At 46.1% G+C, this 26,898-nt stretch overlaps 1 protein-coding gene across 4 annotated transcripts in view; it reads right to left on the bottom strand.

Moving 5' to 3' along the window:
* The window catches only part of RAB4A (RAB4A, member RAS oncogene family), a 72,021-nt gene extending 59,891 nt beyond the window's left edge, over positions 1-12,130 (bottom strand). For all 4 annotated transcript variants that reach the window (XM_070364646.1, XM_070364645.1, XM_070364647.1 and 1 more), the window contains exon 1: positions 11,871-12,130. In XM_070364646.1, the coding sequence (XP_070220747.1) occupies positions 11,871-11,901 (31 nt within the window). In that variant the 5' untranslated portion in view covers positions 11,902-12,130. The remainder of the gene's footprint in view (positions 1-11,870) is intronic.
* Between the last annotated feature and the right edge of the window lie 14,768 nt (positions 12,131-26,898).

The following is a 26,898-nucleotide window of genomic DNA, read 5'->3' as shown; positions in this document are numbered from 1 at the left end:
AGAAGTGATCTGTATCAGCAGTTATGGCCAACATCAACATCCTGGTTACCTTAGAGTTTTGCAGGGGGGACGGGGAAATTTTCTATTTTTCTTAAACCTGGCTATGAATCTATAAAGATCTCAAAAGGACAATGACTCTGTAAGTTTACTCTGCACATCCCAAACTGAAAGGATTACTGAAGGATGGGCTTCACAGAAGTCCTACCTAGAGGGAGGGAAGCAGGTGAGATGCGAGGTATGTGCCCTGTTTCCAGTCTGGAGATACATGTGTTTGGGTGATGCAAACACAACCAAGGCAACCACTCATTCCCTGTAGGTGACAAAATTCCAACTTAGGAAGAGGTTCTACTCTGTTCCTCCTGTGGATGACGGGATGTGAATTTCACAGCCTCTCTCAGAGCTGAGTGCCTTCCCGTACAAACGTTCTCGCCTTCGAGCATAAGGTTGGATCGCTTATCACAGCAGCAAATCTCTTAACACACCAGGCACATAGCCATGGATTTAGCAGAAAATGTGCTGATTTTACTGATTTATTTGTTTTTACCATCTGTAAAAACAAATTTTTTCTCTTTCTTTGCTTGAAGTTGGATGACATACACATTGCATGTCATGTATGTTTTACACGTCAAGTGCACAGTGCCTAACAGCTACCAGGAGCAGAAAGCTAGCCATGTCACAGAGGAATTAATGGAGGGGTGTAAGATACATTGTTAGGTTGTATATGATAACTGTGAACCAAATAGTTTTGTCCATTTGAGTGGGATTGATGTTGTTTTATTACAGTGGATGTTGCTTTGCTCAAAATGACAAAGACATTTTCTGCATACAACTTACGATCATTACATTCACCTGATGAGGGTTTCCTCAGAATGAGTTACGCTGTAGGGTGGCGGAAAGACCATATTCTAAAACAGAAAATCTAAAATAGATATATGCTACTAATGCACTTTGGCGGGGGGCGGTGGCGGGGGGTACTGCATGGCAGGCAGGATACATTAGTTCCCTGCAGTGGAAGTTCAGAGTTTTAACCACTGAACTGCCAGGGAAGTCCCTGTATTTTTAATTTTGCATGATAAATGTAGAATGAAATAACAGGAAAGGTATCGAGTAATTAGAAATCAGTCTTGGGCAAAAGTCAGTCATTGAGGAACACAGACGAATTCACATCAGGAAAAAATGGCCTTCACTGAAACAGCTAACACAAAGCCAGGGGAGTAACTCCAGGGAGAAACCTCATTTGGAATGTACTGACTCGTTTTTACACTCATTTCAAGCAGCCTCCAATTTCCTGGAGCACGGGAGATTGGCAGCACATGCTACAGTATGGCTGTGGCCACAGGGACAATGACAGCCAGTGGCAGGGAACTGGGCGCTGGGCCAAGAAGGGGCGCTAACAGCACCGCACATCCAACAGCTGACCCCCAGCCTTCAGAGACAGCACCGCACATCCAACAGCTGACCCCCAGCCTTCAGAGACAGCACCGCACATCCAACAGCCGACCCCCAGCCTTCAGAGACAGCACCGCACATCCAACAGCCGACCCCCAGCCTTCAGAGACAGCACCGCACATCCAACAGCTGGCCCGCAGCCTTCAGAGACAGCACCGCACATCCAACAGCCGGCCCGCAGCCTTCAGAGACAGTCATGCTGGGTAGACCAGATGCCCGCTGCCTTCCTAGTTTCTCGCACAAGCACTGGTTCTGCTTTTAAGGTTCCCAAAGATTTGAAAGGAAGCACATGTGGAAGATGGCCTTGACTGCAGGATTCACTCCATGTATTCCACTTCCTGGGACAACGGGGTCATCGGAGAATGGTTTCTGGCCTCTGATACCAACAACTGAGATAAGAAAGCCTGAAGATCTGGAGGACGCATCCCTGTTGCAGATGCAGATTCACAACGTACACCTGTGACCATGGAGCAGATGTGGGGAGGCAGGGCCTGTGAGGGCGATTGTGAAGGGAAGCTCCTGAGGGTCGGCTGTGAAATGCCCAGGGTCTGACCCCAAGGGGAGCCAGGTCACCTGAGGTGGGGGCCGCGAGAGGCTGCAGGAGAACTGGGGAAGTGAGAGGATGCAGATAAACGTCACGAGCAGCTCTGACCAGAAGCTTAGGTAGGATGGAAAGTAAAGCCGGGGCAGTGAGAGGAGGGGGTAGTGTGGACGCCAGCAGACAAGAAGTGACCACAAGAAAAGCGGATGACTAGTGACGCCCGTCCCTGAGACTCAAGAGATGAGATCTGAGTAGAAGGCAGGGCTGAGTCTCAGCCGGGGACACAGGCAGCAGGAACAGGCCTGAGGTGAGGCGTGGAGGTAGACAGACATGGGTGGAGAAAGGGCAGGAGAGCAGGGAGGCTCCTCAGTGCGGCCCCTTTCTCCTCCAGTCATATAGCGTAGGGGAGCTTGGGGCTTAAGGAGATCACAGGGAAGGTTTAAAACAACCGATGCAGAGGAAAAGCAAGAGGGCCAGGAGAGGGGGAGGGTGGCCAGGTACCAGTGAGCTCCCTGCCAGAGGCAAAGGCCACCCATCTACAGGATCTCAATGGGAGAAGAGCTCTGTCCACAAGGCAGCAGGCAGGGCAGGCGGTGGAGAGTCAGGCCGGGCTTCCAGGGTGAGGGCAGCTGAGGAGCGGACAGGGGAAGGCAGGGCTGCGGGCGGCACAGCTGAAGACAGAGCAGCTCACCTCCTGAACAGAAGGGGCTGGAGGGGCATGGGACACCGGGCAGTGAGTAGCTGGGGATGTAAGAGGTAAAAGCCTGGAAGTAGGGGCAGAAGAGAGGCTTGGGAGGGGACTGGCGATGACATCAAGGAATCGAGAAGCCAAAGCTGTTGAGTGACTCCTGCGTGGGGACCCTGTGGCTGCCCAGGGCGGGCAAGGAGCTGGGGTGGAGCAAGGGGTGGAGAGCAGGACCCCAAGATAGGGGACCTTGCGGGGCGGGTAAAGGAACAGCCACAAGGACACCGGGGAACAGCAACGGGGAGGAGACAGGAAGGCACAGAACATCAGACGACACGTTCTTCAAACAAAGCTCTGGTTTACTGGGTGGCAGGAATCAAGCAGCAGAGCCCCTGGCAGAGCGCTGGCTGAGGCAAGGTGGCCAAGTGTGGCGGCAGGAGAGCAGTGAGCTGCAGGCAGCAGGGAGACACACACACACACACACACACACACACACACGGCCGGGCTGAAGGCCAGGTGCTGGGCTTTGCCTGCGCCACGTGACGGCAGAGAGGACCGTGGCACTGTGAGTTCATGTCCAAGGCACAGGCCCCCAGCGCTGCTCACGGCGGAGGGCGGGCTCTGTACCGCGTGGACAAGCGCGCGGGGATCTGACCCACTGCAGGTCTGAAGTGTGCACCCAGGTTCCTCAGCAGGCGAGTAAGCCTAGCCAGCAACCCAGCATCAAAACCACAAGTTCTTAGGTGATTTCTACTTGATGTAATAGTATTTTTTTAAAAAAAGAAAAGAAATTATTCTCCTGAAGTAGAAAATGACCCAGAAAAGGAAGCTGGTAGCTGGTGAAGTAGACAGAAATGAAGAGAACTAAATAAAAAACAACTATCTTTAACCAGGAAACAAGTTAGGATCCTTTAAGGAGTAGAATGTTAAATCTGATTGAGGTATTTGAAAGGAAAAAATCATTTAAAGAAATAAAGGCAAGTTGTTTGTCAAAAAGTTTTAGAGAACACTCCAACTAAGGTAATAAAAGGGGAAAAGCTGAACTGTTATTTTTGTATTTGAGGATTCCACAGACAGTGTGTCTTTCCAAACCACAAGTTTGAAGCAAGCATTGAGTACATAATAGTATCTGCAACTTTAGAGATTACACATCTATGAAAGCACCCCTCCCAAATGGGAGAGGTTTTCAGCATTAGCACCCACTTCCCAATTCTGTCTTAAGAGTTAGATTTTGACTCGTATCAAATATCCAGTGTTTGTGGAGAATATGCCCCTAGAGCTGTGCGATCCAGGGGGTCACCACTGATCAAAGAGTATAAGGAAGAGACAGATTTCTGTGGGAAAGAAAAATAGAGTACGAACTTGACTACCTTTGAGAATGAGTTCAAATGCCAGCCCCGCTGCCCTCAGCTCTGGGACCCTGAGCAGGCACCTAGCCTCTTAGTTTCCTCACCTGTAAGTGGGTCCCAGTGTTCACCTTACTCTGTCCTGATGAGAACAGAAAGTACTTTGTGTAGATTATTCTAATTTCACCCTTTATCTAGAGATTAAGATTATAATTCAGGCTGACATAACCATGGCTTCCTTAATAAGGAAAGATTTCCTGATATAAGGGAAACAGAGTAACAGGTCAATACCAGAAGAATCTTATTCAATGATATTGACCTGAAAGATACTTTAGTCACATGACTGCTAGAAATGACACTGTTCTTGGGAAATGTAACTAGAGAAAATTTACTTTATTACTAAATAATACATATAAGAAGAAATATGGAGAGGGTCAGTTTTAACTTATAATGCTTTTTATAGTTGTGAATATTTATTGAACTTGTTTATCTAAAAACAAACTTTAATATCAATTTTACCAATAAAGTTTTATTGATGTTTAGACTAGGAAGGTCTCTATGGATTTTAATATTAAAAAGACAATCCAAAATAAGGACTTCATTCTTATAAAGGTATGTGACAGGTATAGTATCCTAGTTTACTTAGGTATTTATGACAGAATTACTTATGGTGCTAATTTAAGGAAAGTGGGAAAATAGCAATGGTCATCAAATAACTGACTTTCATTTCCCCTCCAAAGCATTGTCATGGTCAAGGTGGTTCTGAAGGTGAATGTTAGTCTTCAAAATACCAAATACTTCTATCAGTTTCACAAAGACAGTAAGAACAAAGATTAAATGAAAGTATATTGTGTCTGCAAAATAAGAAAAATTTCACTCTTCCTACGAAGACCAGGGACTCTGACCTGTACACAACCATGGCGGGGCCCATGCCCTTTCCACAGCTCTGCTGCAGCTTCCACACTGGAGAAGAGACATCTAAGTGTGTCATCTACTTCAGTAAGATAACTAACTGGAAGAAATTAAGTTCAAACTGAACTGCAGCTGACATTTTTTTTGGAGACTAGGAGGCACCACTGCTGTAGAGGTCTATCTAACATTCAGGCTCCTCTGTCTGTGGAATTTTCCAGGCAAGAATACTGGGGTGGGTTGTCATTTCCTAACTCAGGGGATCTTCCAAACCCAGGAAGCGAACCTGCATCTCCTTTGTTTCCTTCACTGGCAAGCAGATTCTTTACCACTGAGCCACCTGGGAAGCCAGAAATACAGGCTTAAGACAATCATAGCCAGACATTACCTGCCTGTAAGTGGTCCAGGGCAGGCACTCGACCTAACTTGGCCCAATCACATAGGAAGGACGGACTTTATTTCATAAACATGGGAACGCACTCCTCTTTTCTGTGGATGTAAACAAGGAAGGGTACTCAGATTACATGACTCAGGAAATGAGAGAAGAGGATAACACGGTCAGAGGAGAGAGATGCTAAGAATTTAGGTCCCTGCTAACATGACTGTGCTTCTCAATCAAGCGGTCCTGAAACCTCATCTATAGCTATTTGCAAAAACACATTTTCATATCATCCATGCCACCTGCAGTTGGAAGCCTACTTGATAAAACGACCAAAAGAGCTAACTATTTACATCTATTAAACGGAAATTTTCTTATAAGCATAATTAAAAAGAATTTTTTTTTAAATTTTTGGTCATGTAGAGTCAATTTATAAACAGAGGTGGTTAAGTAAACATGGATATAAAACCAGGGGAGTACATTTAACAAATACATATTTAATAACTACCAACTGCTAGGTATTTTAATATTTGGTGAGCACAGATTCAGGTCACCTGCTGTCTGTCCATTCGGCGGGGAGAGGTCTGCCTGGGTGCCCCAGGCCCCAGGGCAGGGCGCAGGGCCCCCTGAAGAGCCTGATGGGCACACCGAGGCCTGCCTCTGGGCTCTCGTAGCTCCAGGCTGCCAGCTGCCATCTGACTGTTGCGTTCTCCGTACATTCAACTGAGCAGGGGTCAAGTGCTGCCACCCAAGAAGCACAGCAAAGGTGCCTGTGCACCCTCGGTTCCAAGGCACTGGAAGCTGATTTCAGATGTGACTTCTTGAGGGAAGTCCATTTACAAAAAGAATGCCTGGGTAACCTCTTTAGGGGACGTCTGAATTCGAGTTGCGTTTATGTCACATACAATGTAAAAACTGGTAGACTTCTACCGTAAAGAACAGAATTAAACTAACCTTCCAACTGGCTTTTCTGCTCACCCTGGCCTTCTGTTTCATGTTCTGTAGCAAGGAAGGAAACAGACCACCTACCTAGTGGAATCAAAGCAAAGGCTCATTCAGCCTTTCCTGCAGGCTGTCCAGGGACTGGTCACAGCATGAGAGACAGACAGTCACACAAGCAATCCCCTGCTTTCAAAGAGTCTGTGGTCTGGTCTCAAAAGAGACAAGCTTTGTCACCATTGAGAGTTGACTGAATTGCAAAACAGATCTGCTAAGTCCCCACAGGCAGCAACGAGTGTTTCTTTTATGAGGACGGCTGTCATAACCCATGTAAGCAAGTGAACCAGAGAACCTACTGTAATGAAGTGAGCACATCGCACATAATAATATTGTATATTACAACAAAAAAGGGAGACATGCTGTGTTTTTAAGTCCTCAGTCTCTTTTCTGGAAGATTAAAAATTCATACTTAAAAATGATAAACCTCCTTCTAAAATACATCCTCTCTGAACTTCCCTGGAGTCCAGTGGTTAAGAATCCACCTGCCAATGCAGGGGACACTGCTTTGATCCTTGGTCCAGGAAGATCTCACATGCCATGGAGCAACTAAGCCTGTGTGCCCCGACGGAGGCCCAGCAAAGCCAAACAAATAAAGTTAACTAATAAAATAAAATAATACTCTCACCATAAATTATTAGTACTTTATAAATGGTGTCCTTCCCTCCATATCTAAATATTAGCCACTTTAAATGCCCAAAACCTAGCACATAAGAGAAACAGAAAGAGTTATAAGGCTAAGGTCACTAAATGTCAACACATAGGTAGGTACCATTCTGAGCGCAGTGTTGCATCTGGCTCTGGCAGAGCAATCAAGTGTGATTCCTCCAGGTATTACATCTGTCATTATCAGGGATTTGTTTATTGGACAAATTTCTCTCAATGCAAACTTATTTTTGTTTAGAAAGCTCAGTGGGGATTACCAAGGGAGACAATTTGTAGAGACAGAGTCCTTTGACGTATGTGCTGTGCTGAAGTCCACTATCCTCTACATCTGTCTTTCGTGATCCATCTTTTAAATGACAGTACCCTGCACATCACTTCAGATTTTGATTCACAGCTAAAGAGAAGCAAAAGTATTCATCAAACACACAGAACTCAACCCATTACCAAGATGAGACTGGCAGGGAAAGCTGTGACATCCAAAGACAAGTGTTACAGGATGCATAGGAATCAAAGGTTTGCCCACAAACTATTTTCACTGGTGAGTATTCTAATGGTTATTAGAAGTGGGGAAAAAAAAATCTATTACATCAGTCTGAGCAATTTCTAGAGGATGGTTTAAGAGAAAAGGAAAAAAACAAAGAAACTTCAGCTTCCTTCTTATTCCAAAAAATATTCAGAGCAAAGATTATCTCCTAGGCAAATGCGGAAAACAAGAGTCTGTGGAGTAGCCATGGGTAATCAGTTGGGTTTGGGACATAGGCCAGGCTACCCCTAGGCCATCCACATGGAAGAAGTAGGTAGGAAGTTGAAACAAACGAATTTTAGCTTGAAGGACTGATGTGGCTAGAAATATTTAGGAGACTTCAGAGAAAGGCAAGCAACAGGCAAGGACTGGAATGCCTCACAGTTCAAAGGAACATGAAAAGTTCTCATAAACTTTTGATTTCTCAAAGACCAGTGTTTTCAAACTTTCATGGCCTGGCGGCACCACACAGAACAGTGCCCTGATAACGCAACTGTGGTCTTTAGACCAACAGCACCTGCATGGCCAGGGAGCTGCGCAGGTGCAGAAGTGAATACGCAAAACCAGACTTTGCATCTTTAACACACCAGTGGGCTGTGGCACGTGCAGTTGAGAACCATGGTGGTAGTGTTCCCCAAATTCTGGCCTTTGTTCACCAATTTTCCATGGTGACAAAAATACAAGCATTTAAAATGACAAATTCATTCAATTTAGGGAAATACCCTTTATTCTGAGGTCACATGCTTCCTCTGTTGACATCTTTTATATGCCCTAACAAAATACAGTAATGGCAATTAAGTGATCTCCCTAACAGCAAGTTATCTCATACTTCACTGGAACCAAGGTGAATTTGAAGACGTATGTCCTGTGCCTAGAATATTCTGCTTACTCCACTTTGCCTTCTCAGGCCTAAATTTCTCCTTGAATCATACTCTGACTACTATGTATTGGTTTCCCATGGCTGCTATAACAAAATATCACAAACTGGATCGTTTATTTCGTAGCCTTCATAGTTCTAGGCTACAAGTCCCAAGTCAAGCTGCCAGTCAGCCTATCCGAGGACTCCAGCGAAGGGCTCCCTCCTTGCCCCTCCCTAGCTTCTGGCGCCTGCTGGCCACTCTTGGTGCTCCTGGGCTTGTAGTTCTTCAAACCACATTCCTTCCTTCGTGAGTCCACATCCAAACTCCTCTCATTTTACAAGAACTCCAATGCATGAGAGCTCAGCCTAACCCGACATGACCTCCTCTGAACCTAATTACACCTATAAAGACCCTGTTTCCAAACAAGGTCACATTCACAGGGTGCCTGGGCTTAGGACCTGAACATACCTTTTGGGGGATACAATTCAACCCATGGCAGCATACAGTCATACATTTTAAAAAGAAAATATCCTGATAATTCTCAAAATTATATGGTAAATACTGTAATACTTTCAAACTAAAGCACAAAATAAAAATATTACGAGTACACTGTAATAAAGCTAGTACAAGACCAACAATGTGTGTTCTTGCTTCATAAACTGTTGTCATGGTAGAATGCATAAATTACAGTGTGTATAGAGAAGTGACTTAGATTTTTTTCCTCATTCTCAAACTGCCTCAGCCCTTAAATCTTTTTTTTTTTTTAATTTCTAGCATCTTCTATACCACTTACACTTTTTAGCTCCTTTCTGAACATCACTGCTTGATATTAATATTTGATTTGTTAGTTTTTGTCTCACAAATCTTGGTATCAGAAATCACCTAAAGCCAATCTGTGATCAACCAATCGAGCTCCTTGGGAAGTCCCAAGCCACATCAACTGGCCAGGCCTTTAAGAATGCTTAAAGTATCTGTGAAGCACTGTTTCAGTTTAGGGATAATCAGCAGGAACTTTCAGTCAGAAATCTGTATGCTTGAGATTTCAATGTTGTATTGCAATATTACATAAAGTATTACATAAGGTGTGGTATTCATGTGGTTGGTGCTTCTGGAGCAGCAAAATGTTGAACACTAGTCACTGGAGGGTGAAATACTGCCTTAAAAAGCTAAAAGGCACGCAGACACAGCTCATGAACAGTACACTGGTAAGCAATAGTTCTTCATTTTTCATCATATCCCTGTCAAACTACAGAGATTCCTTTTCCAGAAGAGAGAAAGTGAGCAGAGAGTACTACGGAGTTTAAAGATTAGGAAAACACTCCTTTACCATCTACCTAAGAGGCAAACGTCTGGAAGGAGGGAAACTGTTTTCCATCTGGGAAACAATACTATGCAAATCTATCAATGATAAGTGAAGGTCATAGCTTGGTTTGGGGTGACTTTTATTTTGGGTTAGCACTGTGAAGTGCCACACTTGCTCTTGCTAAAACTAATTTTCTATGTGTTTCCCTTAATTTCTTCTATTAGAGGGAAGCTAAAAAGTAAAAACATATTTGGAAGCTACCATGAAATAAGAGTAATAAAGGTCAAAGCCTGATGAACAGAATTTGATCAGTTGACCTGTGATGCTCGATGAGCTCTGTCTGAAATGGAGATACCATGTTTTATCAAGGTTATCATTTCATACGAAATATGGTGTCTCCACTTCAGAGGAAATGGCAACCCACTCCAGAATTTTTGCCTGGAGAATCCCATGGACAGAGGAGCCTGGCAGGCTACAGTCCATGGGGTCACAAAGAGTTGGACACAACTGAAATGACTTAGCATGCAAACACTGTTTCATATGGGGGCTTCCCAGGTGATGCTAGTAGTAAAGAACCCGCCAGTCAATGCAGGAGACTTAAGAGATGTGGGTTCTATCCCTGGGTTGGGAAGATCCCTGGAAGTGTGCATGGCAACCCACTCCAGTATTCTTGCCTGGAGAATGCCATGGAGAGAGGAGCCTGGAGGGCTACAGTCCATAGGGTCACAAAGAGTCGGACACGACTGAAGCAACTTAGCATGCATGTTTCACATGAGACAGATGAAACACAAAAGCTCCATCTTCCAGTCCTCCTCCTAACTCATAACCCCACTTGGTTTCTTACTTGGACTTTGCACTGCTCCCATGTGCTCCTTCTCCAGGTCAGAGAGGAAAAGAAAGTGTGGGGAAAGGAGCACTTGAAAAACAAAAAGCAAAAGCATAACCAACACTTGCTGGAGAGGTAGACCACGTGGATGTGGCAAGTGCAGTAGCATTAGAGGCTCTGACAACACTGATCCTTACAAGCCAGGGGTGTGCTTTCGGACTCCCTGAACCTTCTAGGAATAGCTGTCTTGCTCCCAGTGTTATCAAGAACAGGGCAGGTACCAGGCATAGGAGTGGCTGAAGGTGGAGCAAACGCCTGGGTGCTTGAGGGGCCTCAACCACAGTCCTCTTACAGGCATCCTGGATCCCTCAGGGCCTGGGCACTTGTAGACCAGTTCATGCCTCCGGTCTGAGTCACATTTCTTTTTAACATACCTTCAGAGACCACATTCCTTCAGAACTCCAGCCTGGGTTTGTTTGTTGTTTTTTTTTAACATTCATTAGTATCATAAGTGGATTAACACTGTATCCCCCAATGGACTGTAAACTTGCCAAGACCAGAACTGTGCAGGTGGGTACCTTGCAGTGTTGGAAACCACACCAGCCCATAAAGCCGGTCCTATCTGCTGACAGAAAAGGGGCAGCACGCCAGGGCACACGGAAGACATGATGAATTTGACTAGAGGTAATGTTTTTGAACTCGAGCCCCTCCCTGGGGCTGTAAAATCCAAATTAGACTTAATCTGAGAATGCACACATCTCAGAGTGACTCCAGACTGGTAAACACTAGTAAACCTTGATACAAAGCAGAGATGTACTCCATTGTTTATTTTTACCACGCAGGACAAAAACACACATTATGAATTGGGAAGGCTTTCGTTTATTAAAAAAAAAGAAAATCTCTGCTGGCTGCCTTCGGGTGTGAGTGCTACAGAAGAAGCAAAAATCAAGCAGAATAGGCTCTGCTTCCGAGGTGTTTATAGTCTTGCAAAGACACATTTATAAACAGCCATCATACAGCTTGAAAGATCTCTGAAGGAAGAAATGCCTATCCATAAGTCCTTGTAATATCCGTGCAAAGGAAGGAATTTCAAGCAAGGAAAGGTCAAAGTGGAAGAGCCGAAAAACACACTCAACTGCAGGCGTCGTCCCAAGTCCTTCACATACCTCGCTGGGGACAATATCGCAGTCTCTAATGGGCTTCCCTAAACCCTGAACTAACATCAGACCAAGAAACGGAAACCCTACCGGCAAGTACGCGGAGAAGCAGCAAGCAGACCCTCGGAGAAGCAGATCACATAGCCGGGCTACCCTCGGGCGGCCGCGCCCCAGCACTGGGATCCCGGTCCCCGCGCCCCCGGCCCCGGCCCGCGCCCCCCGCCCCGTACCGTAGGTCTCGGACATGGCCGTCTGCGACATCTTGGGAGCGGCTCCGCCTCTCGCGGGGCGCCGCTGCGGCTCCGCCGAGCCGGCGGCAGGGAGGCCGGGGAGTCGGCCGCGCCTCGGTGGGGTACGCGAGGGGTAGGGGAGAGGAAGAGGGAGGGGCCCGCGGTCCCCAAGGCAACTGCCGGCCCCAGCTGCTGCGGCCCCGCCGGACTGCGGGCTCCGCGCAGGCGCACGGCCCCGCCCCGCTGGTCTGGACGCCGAGGGGAGGGGCAGGGGCGGAGGGGAGGGGCAGGGGCGGAGGGGAGGGGCAGGGGCGGAGGGGAGGGGCAGGGGCGGAGGGGAGGGGCAGGGGCGGAGGGGAGGGGAGGGGCGGGGCGGGGAGGGGCAGGGGCGGAGGGGAGGGGAGGGGCGGAGGGGAGGGGAGGGGCGGAGGGTAAGAGGGGGCGCGAGACCCAGTCCTCGCTGGGGGCGCGCGCACGGGGCGGCTGGGGCGGGTCCAGCGAGGGGCGTAGCCAAGCCGGGGGCGCGCGGCCCCTGCAATGTCTGCAAGGGTCGGGAGAAGCCGGCGGCCCGCAGGCCCGGAGGTGACCGAAGGGGCTGGGGGTGTCCGGGGCTGAGCCAGCAGGGTCCGCTCCCTCACAGGGAAGGCTGAGTGCCCGCCTTGGAGAGGAAGGCCGCCCTTTGCCAGGTGGGCCGCCTCCGCAAAGACTTGGTCGTCGTCATCTGGGGCACTCGGCCAAGGAAGGACTTCCTCTGAGCTGTAATGATCAACCCGCGGCGGGGTGAGTGTGTACCTAGGAGGCGGTGGCCGCAGGTGTCCAGCGGGAGGCCAGCGCTGCCGCCTGGGAGGCAGGCTGACTTGCCGGGGATGGAGCTTTCACTCCTAACCTCCGGGGCCCTCGCCGGTGGGGCTGAGCTGGCCTCTGGGGAAAGCTGACAAAATCTCAGGATGTACCTGTTCCGAAGAGTCCCTAGAAAACTGTAGTCGTCACCCCTCTGCACTCCAATTTAGGGGAATGTGGCCTTTGGACAGGAAGCATCTCTCGGCCCTCAGCCGCGGGTGTATTTTCTACGGGTAGGAGTTGTTGGTTGAATATTTTGATGTAAGGAGTACAGCTGAATTCAGAATCCCCTTCTGTTGGCAATGTAGTGATAAACAGGAAAAGATTTTTGGATGGGATTTTGCTCCACTGGAGCATGATCAGGACCACGTGGTATCGCATAAGACTCAATCTTGTTCAAAAGATACAGTAGGTATGCCCTGGCTAACCTCCCAAGTGACGTGGGTGGTGGGGGCAATGCCAGAAAATACATTTTACTGAAGTCCATTTGAGTCTGTCCTCCAAATTGGCATCAGTCCTTCCCTGGTCATTCCTCTCCTCCCTAGCAGCTGTCTGGCTCTACATGGTTCCTCTCTCTGATTCTCCTAGAAAATAGATACTCTGCTTCTACATCACAGAGGAGCCCTTCCTGCGCCGCCTCCCCGCTGGGCAATGTGGTTCAGTTCAGTTCAGTTCAGTCATTCAGTCGTGTCCGACTCTTTGCGACCCCATGAATCGCAGCAAGCCAGGCCTCCCTGTCCTTCACCATCTCCTGGAGTTCACTCAAACTCACATCCATCAAGTCGGTGACGCCATCCAGCCATCTCATCCTCTGTCATCCCCTTCTCCTCCTGCCCCCAATCCCTCCCAGCATCAGAGTCTTTTCCAATGAGTCAACTCTTCGCATGAGGTGGCCAAAGTACTAGAGTTTCAGCTTTAGCATCATTCCTTCCAAAGAACACCCAGGACCGATCTCCTTTAGAATGGACTGGTTGGATCTCCTTGCAGTCCAAGGGACTCTCAAGAGTCTTCTCCAGCACCACAGTTTAAAAGCACCAATTCTTCGGGGCTCACAGTCCAACTTTCACATCCATACATGACCACTGGAAAAACCATAGCCTTGACTAGACGGACCTTTGTTGGCAAAGTAATGTCTCTGCATTTGAATATGCTATCTAGGTTGGTCATAACTTTCCTTCCAAGGAGTAAGCGTCTTTTAATTTCATGGCTGCAATCACCATCTACAGTGATTTTGGAGCCCCCCAAAATAAAGTCTGACACTGTTTCCACTGTTTCCCCATCTACTTCCCATGAAGTGATGGGACCAGATGCCATGATCTTAGTTTTCTGAATGTTGAGCTTTAAGCCAACTTTTTCACTCTCCTCTTTCACTTTCATCAAAAGGCTTTTTAGTTCCTCTTCGCTTTCTGCCATAAGGGTGGTGTCATCTGCATATCTGAGATTATTGATGTTTCTCCCGGAAATCTTGATTCCAGCTTGTGCTTCTTCCAGCCCAGCATTTCTCATGATATACTCAACATATAAGTTAAATAAGCAGGGTGACAATAGACATCCTTGACGTACTCCCTTTCCTATTGAAAGGTTGTTGTTGAATCACACAAATACACCGGGATTCTTGGCCCCCGGAGGAGAAGAATTCAATCCAGGGCCAGAGACGAGGCTTGATCGCTCAGATCTTTTGTGTAATAAAGTTTTATTAAAGTATAAAGGAGATAGAGAAAGCTTCTGACATAGGCATCAGAAGGGGGCAGAAAGAGTACCCGCTTGCTAGTGTTAACAATGAGGTTATATAATCCAAAGAATGTCTGGAGGTTGTAAAGACCTCCTCTGACCTACTCCCATAATTTACATTTTAAGATAACAGAAGGTTGAATCCAAAGACTGTCCTTAGGCAGGATACATTATTGGTATATAATCCTAAGGAATGTGGAGAAAGAAAAAAAGTTTGTCCTTTTTTCCTCCTTGAGAATTCCAGACCCCTCTCTCCTCGGGGACCCCTAGACTCCCTATCAACCTGCCTAGGAAATGACTCTCTCACTATTTGGAACCAGTCTGTTGTTCCATGTCCAGTTCTAACTGTTACTTCCTGACCTGCATGTAGGTTTCTCAAGAGGCAATGTGGTAGGAACTGTAGTTCTCTAGGATTATTTTGTATATATCCCTGGTTCAGTGGCTGGAACACATTGTTGCTTTCTTCAGGTTAGGGTTGATCTACACTCCTGAGTATAGTAGTCTTACTCTGATTAGAGCTATTTCAGAAGAAAGATAGTGATCCATTCTTTACATCTAAGTGTTCTTGTCAGGAACTTCTGTAGATGATAAGAAAGAAGTCACTGAGTTATTGAAACTGGACCTGATGAATTGTGAAACCTGGACAGAGTGATAGAAATAAAAATTAAATGACTGTTTCAAAACTGAGGGCGGTTTTCCTTAGAAGATGAATACTTAGATGGGCCTTCAGGAAAGATTGTTTGTTTTGGAAAAACCACCCGGAGAAGCCATTTTTGTCTTAGTTTGCAAATATAAAGCCAAACATCACAACTAGAAGGGGAAATACTCAAGAACTGAGGTTTGAAGGAGCTGGGCTTACTTGAATAATAATGAGAAAGGTGATTTGCATCTCAGCTACTTTTGAATCTTCGAGAGAAAATACGTTTCTCCTAAGTGTTCTTGGAGACTGCTTTGATTCTGAGGTGGTGATGATTGTGTGTAAGGGAAACTTACCACAAAATTAATTTGTGTTTTCTTCGGCTATTTTCTCCTTTCTCCTCACAGAAGGTTTCCATAAGCCAAGGCACACTGGAGATACTTCTGAGGGAAATGAAAGGAGAAGGATTTCTTCCAAAATAGATACTGCCTCCTCCTCAGGTCAGTGGGCACTTTCCTTTTTGTTCCCTGACATGCCTCACATTTAACAAGCAATTAGGAGCTTTGGAGATTGCCAGGCTCCAAAAAAGTCCTGTTCCCCAGGACTGGCAGAAGCCCACGTGGCTGGGGACAGTGGGACAGATGGGCTCCTAGGCACAGGGCCGGACCTGGAACCGTGGCCTAGTCCCCTGGAGGGGGCATTAGAAAGATCTAGAGATGAGAATCCTGCATGACCCTGACATTTCAGGGAGCAGTGACACTGGGAACAAAAGGACGTGGCATCTTGGCAGTGCCAGGCTTGGCGGAAGGCATTGGTCACGGTCTGTGTGGCAGTGACTTTCCTTGGTAACTGAAAGCGAAGAACAGGAGCCAACTTGTGTTTGAGTGTTTGGGGACTCAGAAGTATCTGGATGATACTGTGAGAAATTGCCAAGTTCTGCACAGGTTGGTGGAGTCTTGAAAAGGTCCCTTAGTTAAACACTCAGGCTGGTGACACCTGTGACATATAACTCATATTTTTAAGGTGGAGGAGCCCGCAGAAGCTGCTGGGCTGGTTTGCCTTCTAGGGCCAAACAAGACTACCTCTGTAATGGGATATGTGTGGTGTCAGGGCGTATTCAGTCAGCATGGGCTAAGTCAGCTGTAGTAACAGAGAGGCCCCAACACGTCTGTGAAGGCCGTCTCTGCCTCAGCCTGCCTGCCCCGCTCCCTCGTCCTGGCAGAGACTCGGCTCTGCATGCTGTTGGCAGACCCAGGCTGACCCAAGGCTAAGCTGCACATGTAGTCCCACCATCTCTGGGGCAGAAGAAGGACATGGCACCACATGATTAGCTTGTGAGGACCAACTGGGAGCTGACAGAATCACTTTCTTTGACATTTTACAGGCCAAAGCAAGTGATGTGGTTACAGCTCAGGCAGAGAGCCCAATGTCATTCTTGCTCCAGGAAGAGAGAAGAGGGTTGTGGAGAGATGTTTCCCTGCCCTCCCCTGCCACGCCATCCCTGGGAGCTCTCACCTGTGAAGGCAGCTCATTCTGCTTTTATTTTGAACAATTGCACTGAAGTATAGCTGACATTTAAACTACACACTTCAATAATTTTTGGTATCTGTGTATACCTGTTACTGCTACTTGGATGTCCCTGCTTCCAAGCCTTTAAGGTGGACAGAGGCATTTTTTAATGATTCTGTTTCATTTGCTTTTTGCTTATTAGGAATAAGTACTTGTGAGATTATGTTCGTGGTTGTTTTAGGGTCTTCACTGGTTGTTTAGTGGTTGTTTTAGGTCTTGGGGCTTCCCTGGTGGCTCAGATGAAGAATCTGCCTGCAATGCAGGAGCCTTGGGTTCAATCCCTGGGTTGGAAAGATTCCCCTGGAGAAGGGAATGGCTACCCACTCCAGTATTCTTGCCTGGAGAATCCCATGGACAGAGGAGCTTGGTGGGCTACAGTCCATGGGGTCACCAAGAGTCAGCCGTGACTGAGCAACAATCACTTCACTTCACTTGGGGCTTCACTGGTAGCTTGGTGTTAAAGAGTCCGCCTGCCAGTACAGGAGACACAGGTTCAGGCCCAGGTCTCGGAGGATCCCACATGCCGAGGAGCAGCTGGGCCTGTGTGCCACAACTATTGAGCTTGTGCTGTAGAGCTCGGGAGCCACAGCTAATGAGGCCAGAGCACCCTAAAGTCCTTGCTCTGCAACAGGAGAGGCCACCGCACTGAGCAGCCCTCACACTGCTGCTGGAGAGTAGCCCCTGCTTGCTGCAACTAGAGAAAAAGCCCGTGTAGCAATGAAGACCCAGTGCAGCCAAAAATAAACAAAATTTTTCAGAAAAGAACAATTTTATAGTAAATCCTTTACCTCATCACTGTCCACTTTCCATTCCCAGCAACTCACCCCTAACTTCCCCACCCACTGTGCTGTGCATCTTGTATCCTCACATTTCTTATACACCCCACATATGTTGTTGCTATTTTTGCTTTAAGCAGCCAGTTTACTCTCTTTTTAAAACTGTGATAAAGTTCCTCTCATGAAATTGACCATCTCAACCATCTGACTTGAAGAGTACAGTTCAGTCATTCAGGCCCTCTGTGACTGTGGGGGATTGGTCTCAGCAGCCCCTGTGGATACCCAAATCCATGGATGCTCAATCCTTTGGATAAAACGATGTGGAGCAGTTGGTCCTCTGCTTCTGTGGTTCCACAGCCACAGATTCAACCAACCACAGAGGAAAATTTCAATCAGTGGTTGGTGGAATCTGTGGATGCGAAACCCATGCATAAGGGGGGTTCACTGTATATTTATTGAAAAAATCCATATATAAGTAGACCCATGCAGTTCAAACCTGCAGTGTTCAAGGGTCACCTCTATTTGCAGTGTTCAGCCATTACATCCTCCATTCACAAAATTCTTTCCATCTTGCAAAAATGTAACTGCACCCATTAAACACTGACTCCCATTCCCCTCACCTCCTACCCCAGAAAACGACCATTCCATTTCTCTGTCTACAAATCTGACTGCATCATGTGAATGCAATCACACATTTGTCCTTTTGTGACTGGCTTATTTCACTGGGCATCATGTCTTCCAGGCTCATCCATGTTGTAGCACGTGTCAAAATCTCCTTCCTATATATTCCACAGTATGTTTTACCACGTTTTCCAGCAAATTCCTTGTTCAACAATAAAAGCAAGCATTTCATACTGAGCCTATAGGTAGCATATCTAGGATTCCCCAGTCCCTAGTGAGAATGCAGATCTCCACTGCTGTGATTCCCCTTTTGCCTGCAGGACTTTCCCAGTGGATCTTGAAGCACAGATCTGCTGGTGATGCATTCTTTCAGCTTATGTCTATCTAAAACAGTCTTTATTTCATCTCTGTTTTTGAATATTTTTGATAAATTTTTATTTCTAAATTCATGTGTTTTCCCCCCTATTAAAATGTTCTCTGGCTTATGTTGTTTCTGGTCAGAAGTCTGCTGTCGCTCTTATCTTTATACCTTTGTAGGCAAGGTGTCTCTTCTCTCTGCCAGTACTTAAGATTTTATCTTCATTTCTGGTTTAAGCACTTTGATTATGATGTGCTGCAATGTGCTTTGGTGTGGTTTCCTTCATGGCTTTTGTCCTCCAGTTTCATTAAACTTCTTTAGGTGTGTGTGTGTATGAGTTTCTACTTTTTATCAGATTTGGAAGTTTTTCAGCCATTCTTTCTTGAGATAATCTTTCTTCCCCTCCCCTTCTTCTGCACTGGTGACTTAGACCACACCTATGTTTGAATTTGTTCCAGTTAATGGCTACTCTGTTCATATCTGGCCAGTCTTTCTGTCTGTGTTTCATTTTGGATAATTTCTGTTGCCCTATCTTTAAAATCACTAATCTTTCTTGTGGTGCTGTCAATCCCACCCAGGGTACTTTCTATTCCAGACATTGTAGTTTCACCTCTGGAAGTGGATCTTGGGTGTGTGTGTGCCATGTTCAGTACTTGGTCTCTTATCCTCACTCGCTTCCTCATTAGTTGATCTCATCCGGTCGCAGGGCTTTCAATATCTTGTCAAGTTGATCCTTCCAGATCTTCCTCCTGCCTTCTGTATACAATTGCTTACTTGATATCTCTCACTTAAACAAGTATGAGGTTTCTTAATACCCACAAAATAAAACCCAAACATCAAAGTTCTCAGCAAACCCGTGCCCTCCGTGGGCTTTCCTGTCTCAGCACACGGCAGTTTGCTCAGGACAGACCCTTGCGGTCCTCGACTCCACTGTCGCTTGTGCCTGCATGTGACCCTCAGCAAGTCTCCTGGGCTCCACCTTTATCATCCGTGCTGCCCCTCCCCATGTACCCTCTGCTCCTTACTGGACTCTCTGCATCTCTCCTGACCTCCCTGCCTTCTACTTTCTATACAGCTGCTGGAGCAAGCCTATTAATATGTAGAGATGCTTTTGAACTGTGGTGTTGTAGAAGACTCTTGAGAGTCCCTTGGACTGCAAGGAGATCCAACCAGTCCATTCTAAAGGAGATCAGTCCTGGGTGTTCTTTGGAAGGAATGATGCTAAAGCTGAAACTCCAGTACTTTGGCCACCTCATGCGAAGAGTTGACTCATTGGAAAAGACTCTGATGTTAGGAGGGATTGAGGGCAGGAGGAGAAGGGGACGCCAGAGGATGAGAGGCTGGATGGCGTCACCGACTTGATGGATGTGATTTTGAGTGAACTCCAGAAGATGGTGAAGGACAGGGAGGCCTGGAGTGCTGCAATTCATGGGGTCGCAAAGAGTCGGACACGACTGAGTGACTGAACTGAACTGAACTGAAGCAAAACATACAGCTTATTAAAAAGCAGAGACATTACTTTGCCAACAAAGGTCCGTCTAGTCAAAGCTATTGTTTTTCCAGTAGTCATGTAAGGATGTGAGAGTTGGAGCATAAAGAAAGCTGAGCACCGAAGAATTAATATTTTTGAACTGTGGTGTTGGAGAAGACTCTTGAGAGTCCCTTGGACTGCCAGGAGATCCAACCAGTCCATCCTAAAGGAGACCAGTCCTGGGTGTTCATTGGAAGGACTGATGCTGAAGCTGAAACTCCAATACTTTGGCCATCTGATGCGAAGAGCTGACTCATTTCAAAAGACCCTGATGCTGGGAAAGATTGAAGGCGGGAGAAGAAGGGGATGACAGAGGATGGGATGGTTGGATGGCATCACCGACTCAATGGACATGCATTTGAGTAAACTCTGGCAGTTGGTGATGGACAGGGAGGCCTGGCGTGCTGCAGTCCATGGGGTTGCAAAGAGTTGGACACGACTGAGTGATTGAACTGAACTGAAGCAAAACATAAAAACAATCCTTTAGGGCAGCTGGTAATGGTGGGGTTGGGGGGCGATCACGCTCTACTCAGAAGCCTTCCTCTCATCGCTTGCCAGGGCTCTGTGTCTGCCTCTCCTCTGAAGCTCTCCTCCCACCCGCACCCCCACAAGTAGTCTCTTGGGTCTGATCACACAGGTCTTCTTCTTGTGTCTTGAACACACCAGGCATTTTCTGGCCTCACGGCCTTTGCACATGTTCTTTCCTCTGCCTGAAATGCTCTTGTCCCAGACATCTCCCTGCTTATACCTCCAGAACCTTCATGTTTTCTGCTTATATGTCACCTCACTTTCAGGCCCTCACTTTCAGATATAAAAAGTGATTCCTCCCCTCCCCAGTCCTTCACACAGCTCCTACTTTGCCCCCTGCCACAACTGCAGCATTTACCCTGTGCATGAATTATTAGTATTAATATAGTGTCTGCTGTCCTCTAGGCTGTAAGCTCTGTAAAGGAAGGGGATGTATTCATCTTATTTCCTGTTCTATCCTCATACCTAGAATAGTACTGGTCACATAGCTTCAATAATTAAAAAGCTGTTGAATGAGGAATGACTGGAATAAAACTCAGAAGCTCTTTATTAATTTGGATTAATTTAATATAATGAACTTAATTTTAAACTTGTTGATTTATGGGAAATTTAAAAGTCAGTGTTTTATATGCCACCATGTAATTATGGAAAGATTGCAAGAAAGCCATTTGAAAGTATCATCTAATACTATTTATTGAGGACTTAAGCATCAGATGTAGTGCTAAGTGCTTTACATGTATTATAAAGCCCAATCCTCACAACAAACTCATAAGGTAGGTATCATCTCATTTTGCAGGTCAGGAATTAAAGGTCCAAATGGATATATATTTTGCCCCAGTTCTCACTGCCAGTATGTAGCAATGTTGGGATTTTTCTTGAAAGCCAAACTAAACTAGACATGTCTTCCTTTTATCTATAATCTGGGTAAGAGGAAAAAATGCAGTATAAAAGCCATCAAAAACACAGAAGCATGACTTGAAAAGGCATTAAATTGTTTCAAGTAGGGGAACCTAAGAAAACAATGCTCCATGTGGGGGCTGTCTGTCTCTTCTCTTGACCCCCACAACACCTGCCCAGGTAGCTCTTGTCACCCTCCTTTACAGCCAAGGATGTGCCAATCCAGGTTTGCTTGGGCAACACCATGTTGAATGTATGGAGATGTGAGAGGGAGAGAGTTTATGGGAGCACTTCTGATTGTGAGACAGAATAGGCACTGAAGACTGAGCTCAAGGCTTTGGACTTTCCCTAAAAGCACGCAGACTTGTTGACCTGACCAGGATATACGGCAAATGCTCTATATGAGTACACATGGACAGTGTTCAGTTGAGGATGGAGCTGTGGGTACAATTCAGTGACGTGGTCATTCCCCACCTTCATCTTTTAATTTGACACTTACTTATTTCTGTATTTAATAACACTTATATTCAGGGATTATTCATGAATTCTTCTAATTTTTTTTTCAGAAGAAGATTTTCTGGTTCCTCTTTTTATTATATTTTCTGTATCAGATTAACTATGTGCCTGAACTACAAAACTTTTTTTTCTTTTCATTTTTCTGATTAAAATACCATGGAATTATACTTATTCTATTTTTCTGTTTCTTTTCTGTGTGTGCGTGTGTGTGTGTGTGTGTGTGTCTGTTAGGGGCTTCCCTGGTGGCTCTAGCGATAAAGAACCTGCCTGCCAATGCAGGAGACATAAGAAATACAGGTTCCATCCCTCGGTCAAGAAGATCCCCTGGAAGAGGGCATAGCAACCCACTCCAGTAACCCTGCCTGGAGAATCCTGCAGATAGAGGAGCCTCAAAGGCTATAGTCCATAGGGTCACAAAGACTCAGAAACAACTGAAGCAACTTAGCACGAATACATGTGTGTGTTAGTTGCTCAGACGTGTTCGACTCTTTGTGACCGCATAGACAATACTGGAGTGGGTTGCCATTTTCTTCTCCAGGAGATCTTCCTGACCAAGGGATAGAACCCAGGTCTCCTGCATTGCAGGCAGATTCTTTACTGTCTGAGCCACCAGGGAAGCCCCTTTCTTTCTATACAATGTTTCAAATCAAACGGCCTATTGTTAGCCTGATTTCTTGCTTAAAAGATGGTTTGCAAAAATAAGTGCTTTTAAAAATTTTTTTTTGTTTTGTTGTTATTTTGGATTTTCTCCCCAATCACCACCAAACTAATTTTACCTGAATTTTCTTTTTTGGACTGATTTATTTTTACTTTAATCAGCTTTGTGTGCATGTGTGCTAACTCACTTCAGTCATGTCCAACTCTTTGCAACCCCATGGACTATAGCCCGCCAGGTTCATTTGTCCAAGGGATTCTCCAGGCAGGAATACTGGAGTGGGTTGCCATGCCCTCCTTCAGGGGATCTTCCCAACCCAGAGATTGAACCTGCATCTTTTATGTCTCCTGCATTGGCAGGAGGGTTCTTTACTACTAGTGTCACCTGGGAAGCTGTTATCAGCTTTCTTGTTGTTCAGTTGACCAGTTGTGTTGACTCTTTATAACCCCAGGGACTGAAGCACACCAGGCCCCCCTGTCCCTCATCATCTCCTGAAGTTTTCCCAAATTCATGTCCATTGCATCGGTGATGCCATCCAGCTATCTCATCCACTGTCTTCCTCTTCTTCTGCCCTCAATCTTTCCCAGCATCAGGGACTTTTCCAATAAGTTGGCTGTTTGCATCAGGTGACCAGAATACTGCAGCTTCAGCATCAGCTTTATTCAGGTCATTGTCACTGTCATTTAGTTGCTAAGTTGTATCCAACTCTTTACAACTCTATGAACTGTAGTCCACCAGGCTCCTGTGTCCATGGGATTTTTCAGGCAAGATTACTAGAGTGGGTTGGCATTTCCTTCTCCAATAATCAACTTGACTGAGGTATAATTTACATGCAAAAAAATACACCAGTTTTATATACAATTCAATGAGTCTTGACAAATTTTATACAGTCATGTAACAACCAAGGGAACATTTCATGCAAAGATGAGCACAATAAAGGACAGAAATGGTATGGACCTAACAGAAGAAGATATTAAGAAGAGATGCAACAATACACAGAAGAACTATACAAAAAAGATCTTCATGACCCAGATAACCACGATGGTGTGATCACTCACCTAGAGCCAGACATTCTGGAATGAGAAGTCAAGTGGGCCTTACAAAGCATCACTACGAACAAAGCTAGTGGAGGGGATGGAATTCTAGTTGAGCTATTTCAAATCCTAAAAGATGATGCTGTGAAAGTGCTGCACTCAATATGCCAGCAAATTTGGAAAAGTCAGCAGTGGCCGCAGGACTGGAAAATGTCAGTTTTCATCCCAATCCCAAAGAAAGGCAATGCCAAAGAATCTTCAAACTACTGCACAATTGCACTCATCTCACACAGTAGCAAAGTAATGCTCAAAATTCTCCAAGCCAGGCTTCAACAGTACATGAACCGTGAACTTCCAGAATTCAAGCTGGATTTAGGGAAGGGAGAGGAACCAGAGATCAAATTGCCAACATCTGTTGGATCATCGAAGAAGCAAGAGAGTTCTAGAAAAACATCTACTTCTGGTTTATTGACTATGCCACAGCCTTTGACTGTGTGGACCACAATAAACTGGAAAATTCTTATATACCAGACCACCTGACCTGCCTCCTGAGAAATCTGTAGGCAGGTCAAGAAGCAACAGTTAGAACTGGACATGGAACAACAGACTGGTTCCAAATCGGGAAAGGAGTATGTCAAGGCTGTATCTTGTCACCCTTCTTATTTAACTTATATGTAGAGTACATCATGTGAAATGCCAGGCTGGATGAAGCACAAGCTGGAATCAAGATTGCCAGGAGAAATATCAATAACCTCAGATATGCAGATGACACCACCCTTACGGCAGAAAGTGAAAAAGAACTAAAGAGCTTCTTGATGAAAGTGAAAGAAGAGAGTGAAAAAGTTGGCTTAAAGCTCAACATTCAGAAAACTAAGATCATGGCATCTGGTCCCATCACTTCATGGCAAACAGATGGGGAAACAATGGAAACAGTGAGAGACTTTATTTTGGGGGGTTCCAAAATCACTGCAGATGGTGACTGCAACCATGAAATTAAAAGAAGCTTGATCTTTGGAAGAAAAGCTATGACCAACCTAGACAGCATATTAAAAAGCAGAGACATTACTTTGCCAACAAAGGTCCATGTAGTCAAAGCTATGGTTTTTCCAGTAGTCATGTGTGGATGTGAGAGTTGGACTATAAAGAAAGCTGAGTGCTGAAGTATTGATGCTTTTGAACTGTGGTGTTGGAGAAGATTCTTGAGACTGCAAGGAGATCCAACCAGTCCATCCTAAAGGAAATCAATCCTGAATATTCATTGGAGGGACTGATGCTGAGGCTGAAATTCCAATAATTTGGCCTACTGATGGGAAGAGCTGACTCATTTGAAAAGACCCTGATGCTGGGAAAGATTAAAGGTAGGAGAAGGGGATGACAGAGGATGAGATGGTTGGATGGCATCACTGATGTGATGGGCATGAGTTTGAGTAAGCTCCAGTGGTTGGTGATGGACAGGGAAGCCATGGGGTCCATAGGGTCACAAAGAGTCGGACATGACTGAGTGACTGAACTGGACTAAACTGAACAACCAACAACAACCATCATGATATAGAATCTTTATGTCACCCTAAAAGCTCATTCATGCTTTTTCCCAACCCTCTTTAGGCTGATTTTTAAGAAATTTTGGTAGAAGATTACTGGCTTTCCTATGGGAAAATATAATATGTTCTGTAAAATTGCAGGGGAGGCAGGGCAGATTTTCCCACTGTGAGGACACCTGCCTTATCCTCCATCTGCAGCCTGCCCTCCTTCCTCCAAACTTGGAATTTTCTGTTGGTCTCCACATCTATTTATTTGGACCCAAACTGTGCCAAATACCACCTCGATTCCTCTATGAATTTTCCAGGGCTATTGTGACAAAGTATTAATTCCACAGACTCAGAGGCTTACATAGTAGACGTTTATTGTCCCCCAGTCTTGGCAGCAACATGACCGGGATCAAGGTGAGGGCAGGGTTGGCTCCCTTTGAGGCTGTGAAAGGGGATCTGTTCCTGCTGCTCTCTGCTTCTGGTGGTCATTGAAACCCCCCATCTTCATTTTCACGTGGTCTACTCCCTGTGTGCGTATCTGTGTCCAAATTTTCCCTTTCTTTAAGGACGCCAGTCACATTGAATTAAACTTACCCCATGTGTGCGAAGTCACTTCAGTCATGTTTGATTCTTTGAGACCCCATAGGCTATAGTCCAACAGGCTCCTCTGTCTATGGAATCCTCCAGGCAAGAGTGTTGGAGTCAGTTGCCATGCTCTTTCCAGGTGGTCTTCCTAACCCAGCGACTGATCCCGCATCTCTTAGGTCTTCTCCTGCAGGCGGGTTCTTTACCACTAGCACTGCCTGGGGCCTACCGCAATGACCTCAACAAATTACATCTGCAACAAACCCGACCCTAAATAAAAGTTCACTTTCTGAGGAACTAGGGGTTAGGACTTCAACATATGGGTGTGGGGGTGGGGACACAATTCAACCCATAAGTAACACTTTTCATCACCCAAATGCTGCACAAGGGTACACAGTATACAGGTCCCACTGTCTTCTCAGACGTGAAGACCAGGCTTCTTCAGAGTCTGAAACTGTAAACACTTAGGAGACTGGCAGGAACACACACTCTGGATCCCAACTCCAGGGGCTCTGATTCACTGGTCCTGCATCAGGGCCCAAGGATCCATATATTTTTTAACCAACTTCTCAGTTTTCTGATACAGGTGGTCCCCACACACGGGGAATCCTGGTATGGGCCAGGTCGGGGTGGGCTTCCTTACTGAAGGACTTGGGCCCTGGCTGCCTGAGGGACATGCAAGGGAGCGGGCAGAGGCTAAGTAGAGTGTTTAAATGCAGTGGATGTCGGAGCTACCATGTCTGGAAGTGAGGATGTCTTGCTGGGAGGTAGTCCTCTGATTAGAAGTATAGAAGAGTTGAAAATATGCCGTGGGCTAAAGTGCAAGCTATCCATTTTGGGGGCTGCTCTCTCCCCGTCAAGACTGCTCCCCCCACTTCCCAGTCAGCAGAGCTCTCCAGGGCTGCAGCCACACCATGTCAGCCATCAAAGGTGGGAGACAGAGTGTGTGTGCAGGGCCCCCTCCTCACTCTCTCACCATTCTCAGGAGGCTCTTGAAACTCAGGACTTTCCCTCATCCCCTTTGTTGAGATGGTCCATTTCCATTCTTACAGCCCAGTTTGTTCAGTTTCTTTCTTTCTTTTAGTTTCCCGACTCCATAATTGAGCAATGGCTAAGTGTCACTGGGCCAGGAGTCTGAAGCCTTGGACCCAGGAGTGTCTAAGGACCCGCTTGACCACTGTTGTGCTCCCTTTTCCCTTCTCTAGCACCTGCACTGGATCC

This window comes from Bos mutus, chromosome 28, assembly GCF_027580195.1.
Source record: "Bos mutus isolate GX-2022 chromosome 28, NWIPB_WYAK_1.1, whole genome shotgun sequence".
Lineage (NCBI taxonomy): Eukaryota > Metazoa > Chordata > Mammalia > Artiodactyla > Bovidae > Bos > Bos mutus.
The sequence above is the reverse complement of the archived record's forward strand: the minus strand, read 5'-3'. Positions and strand labels throughout refer to the sequence as shown.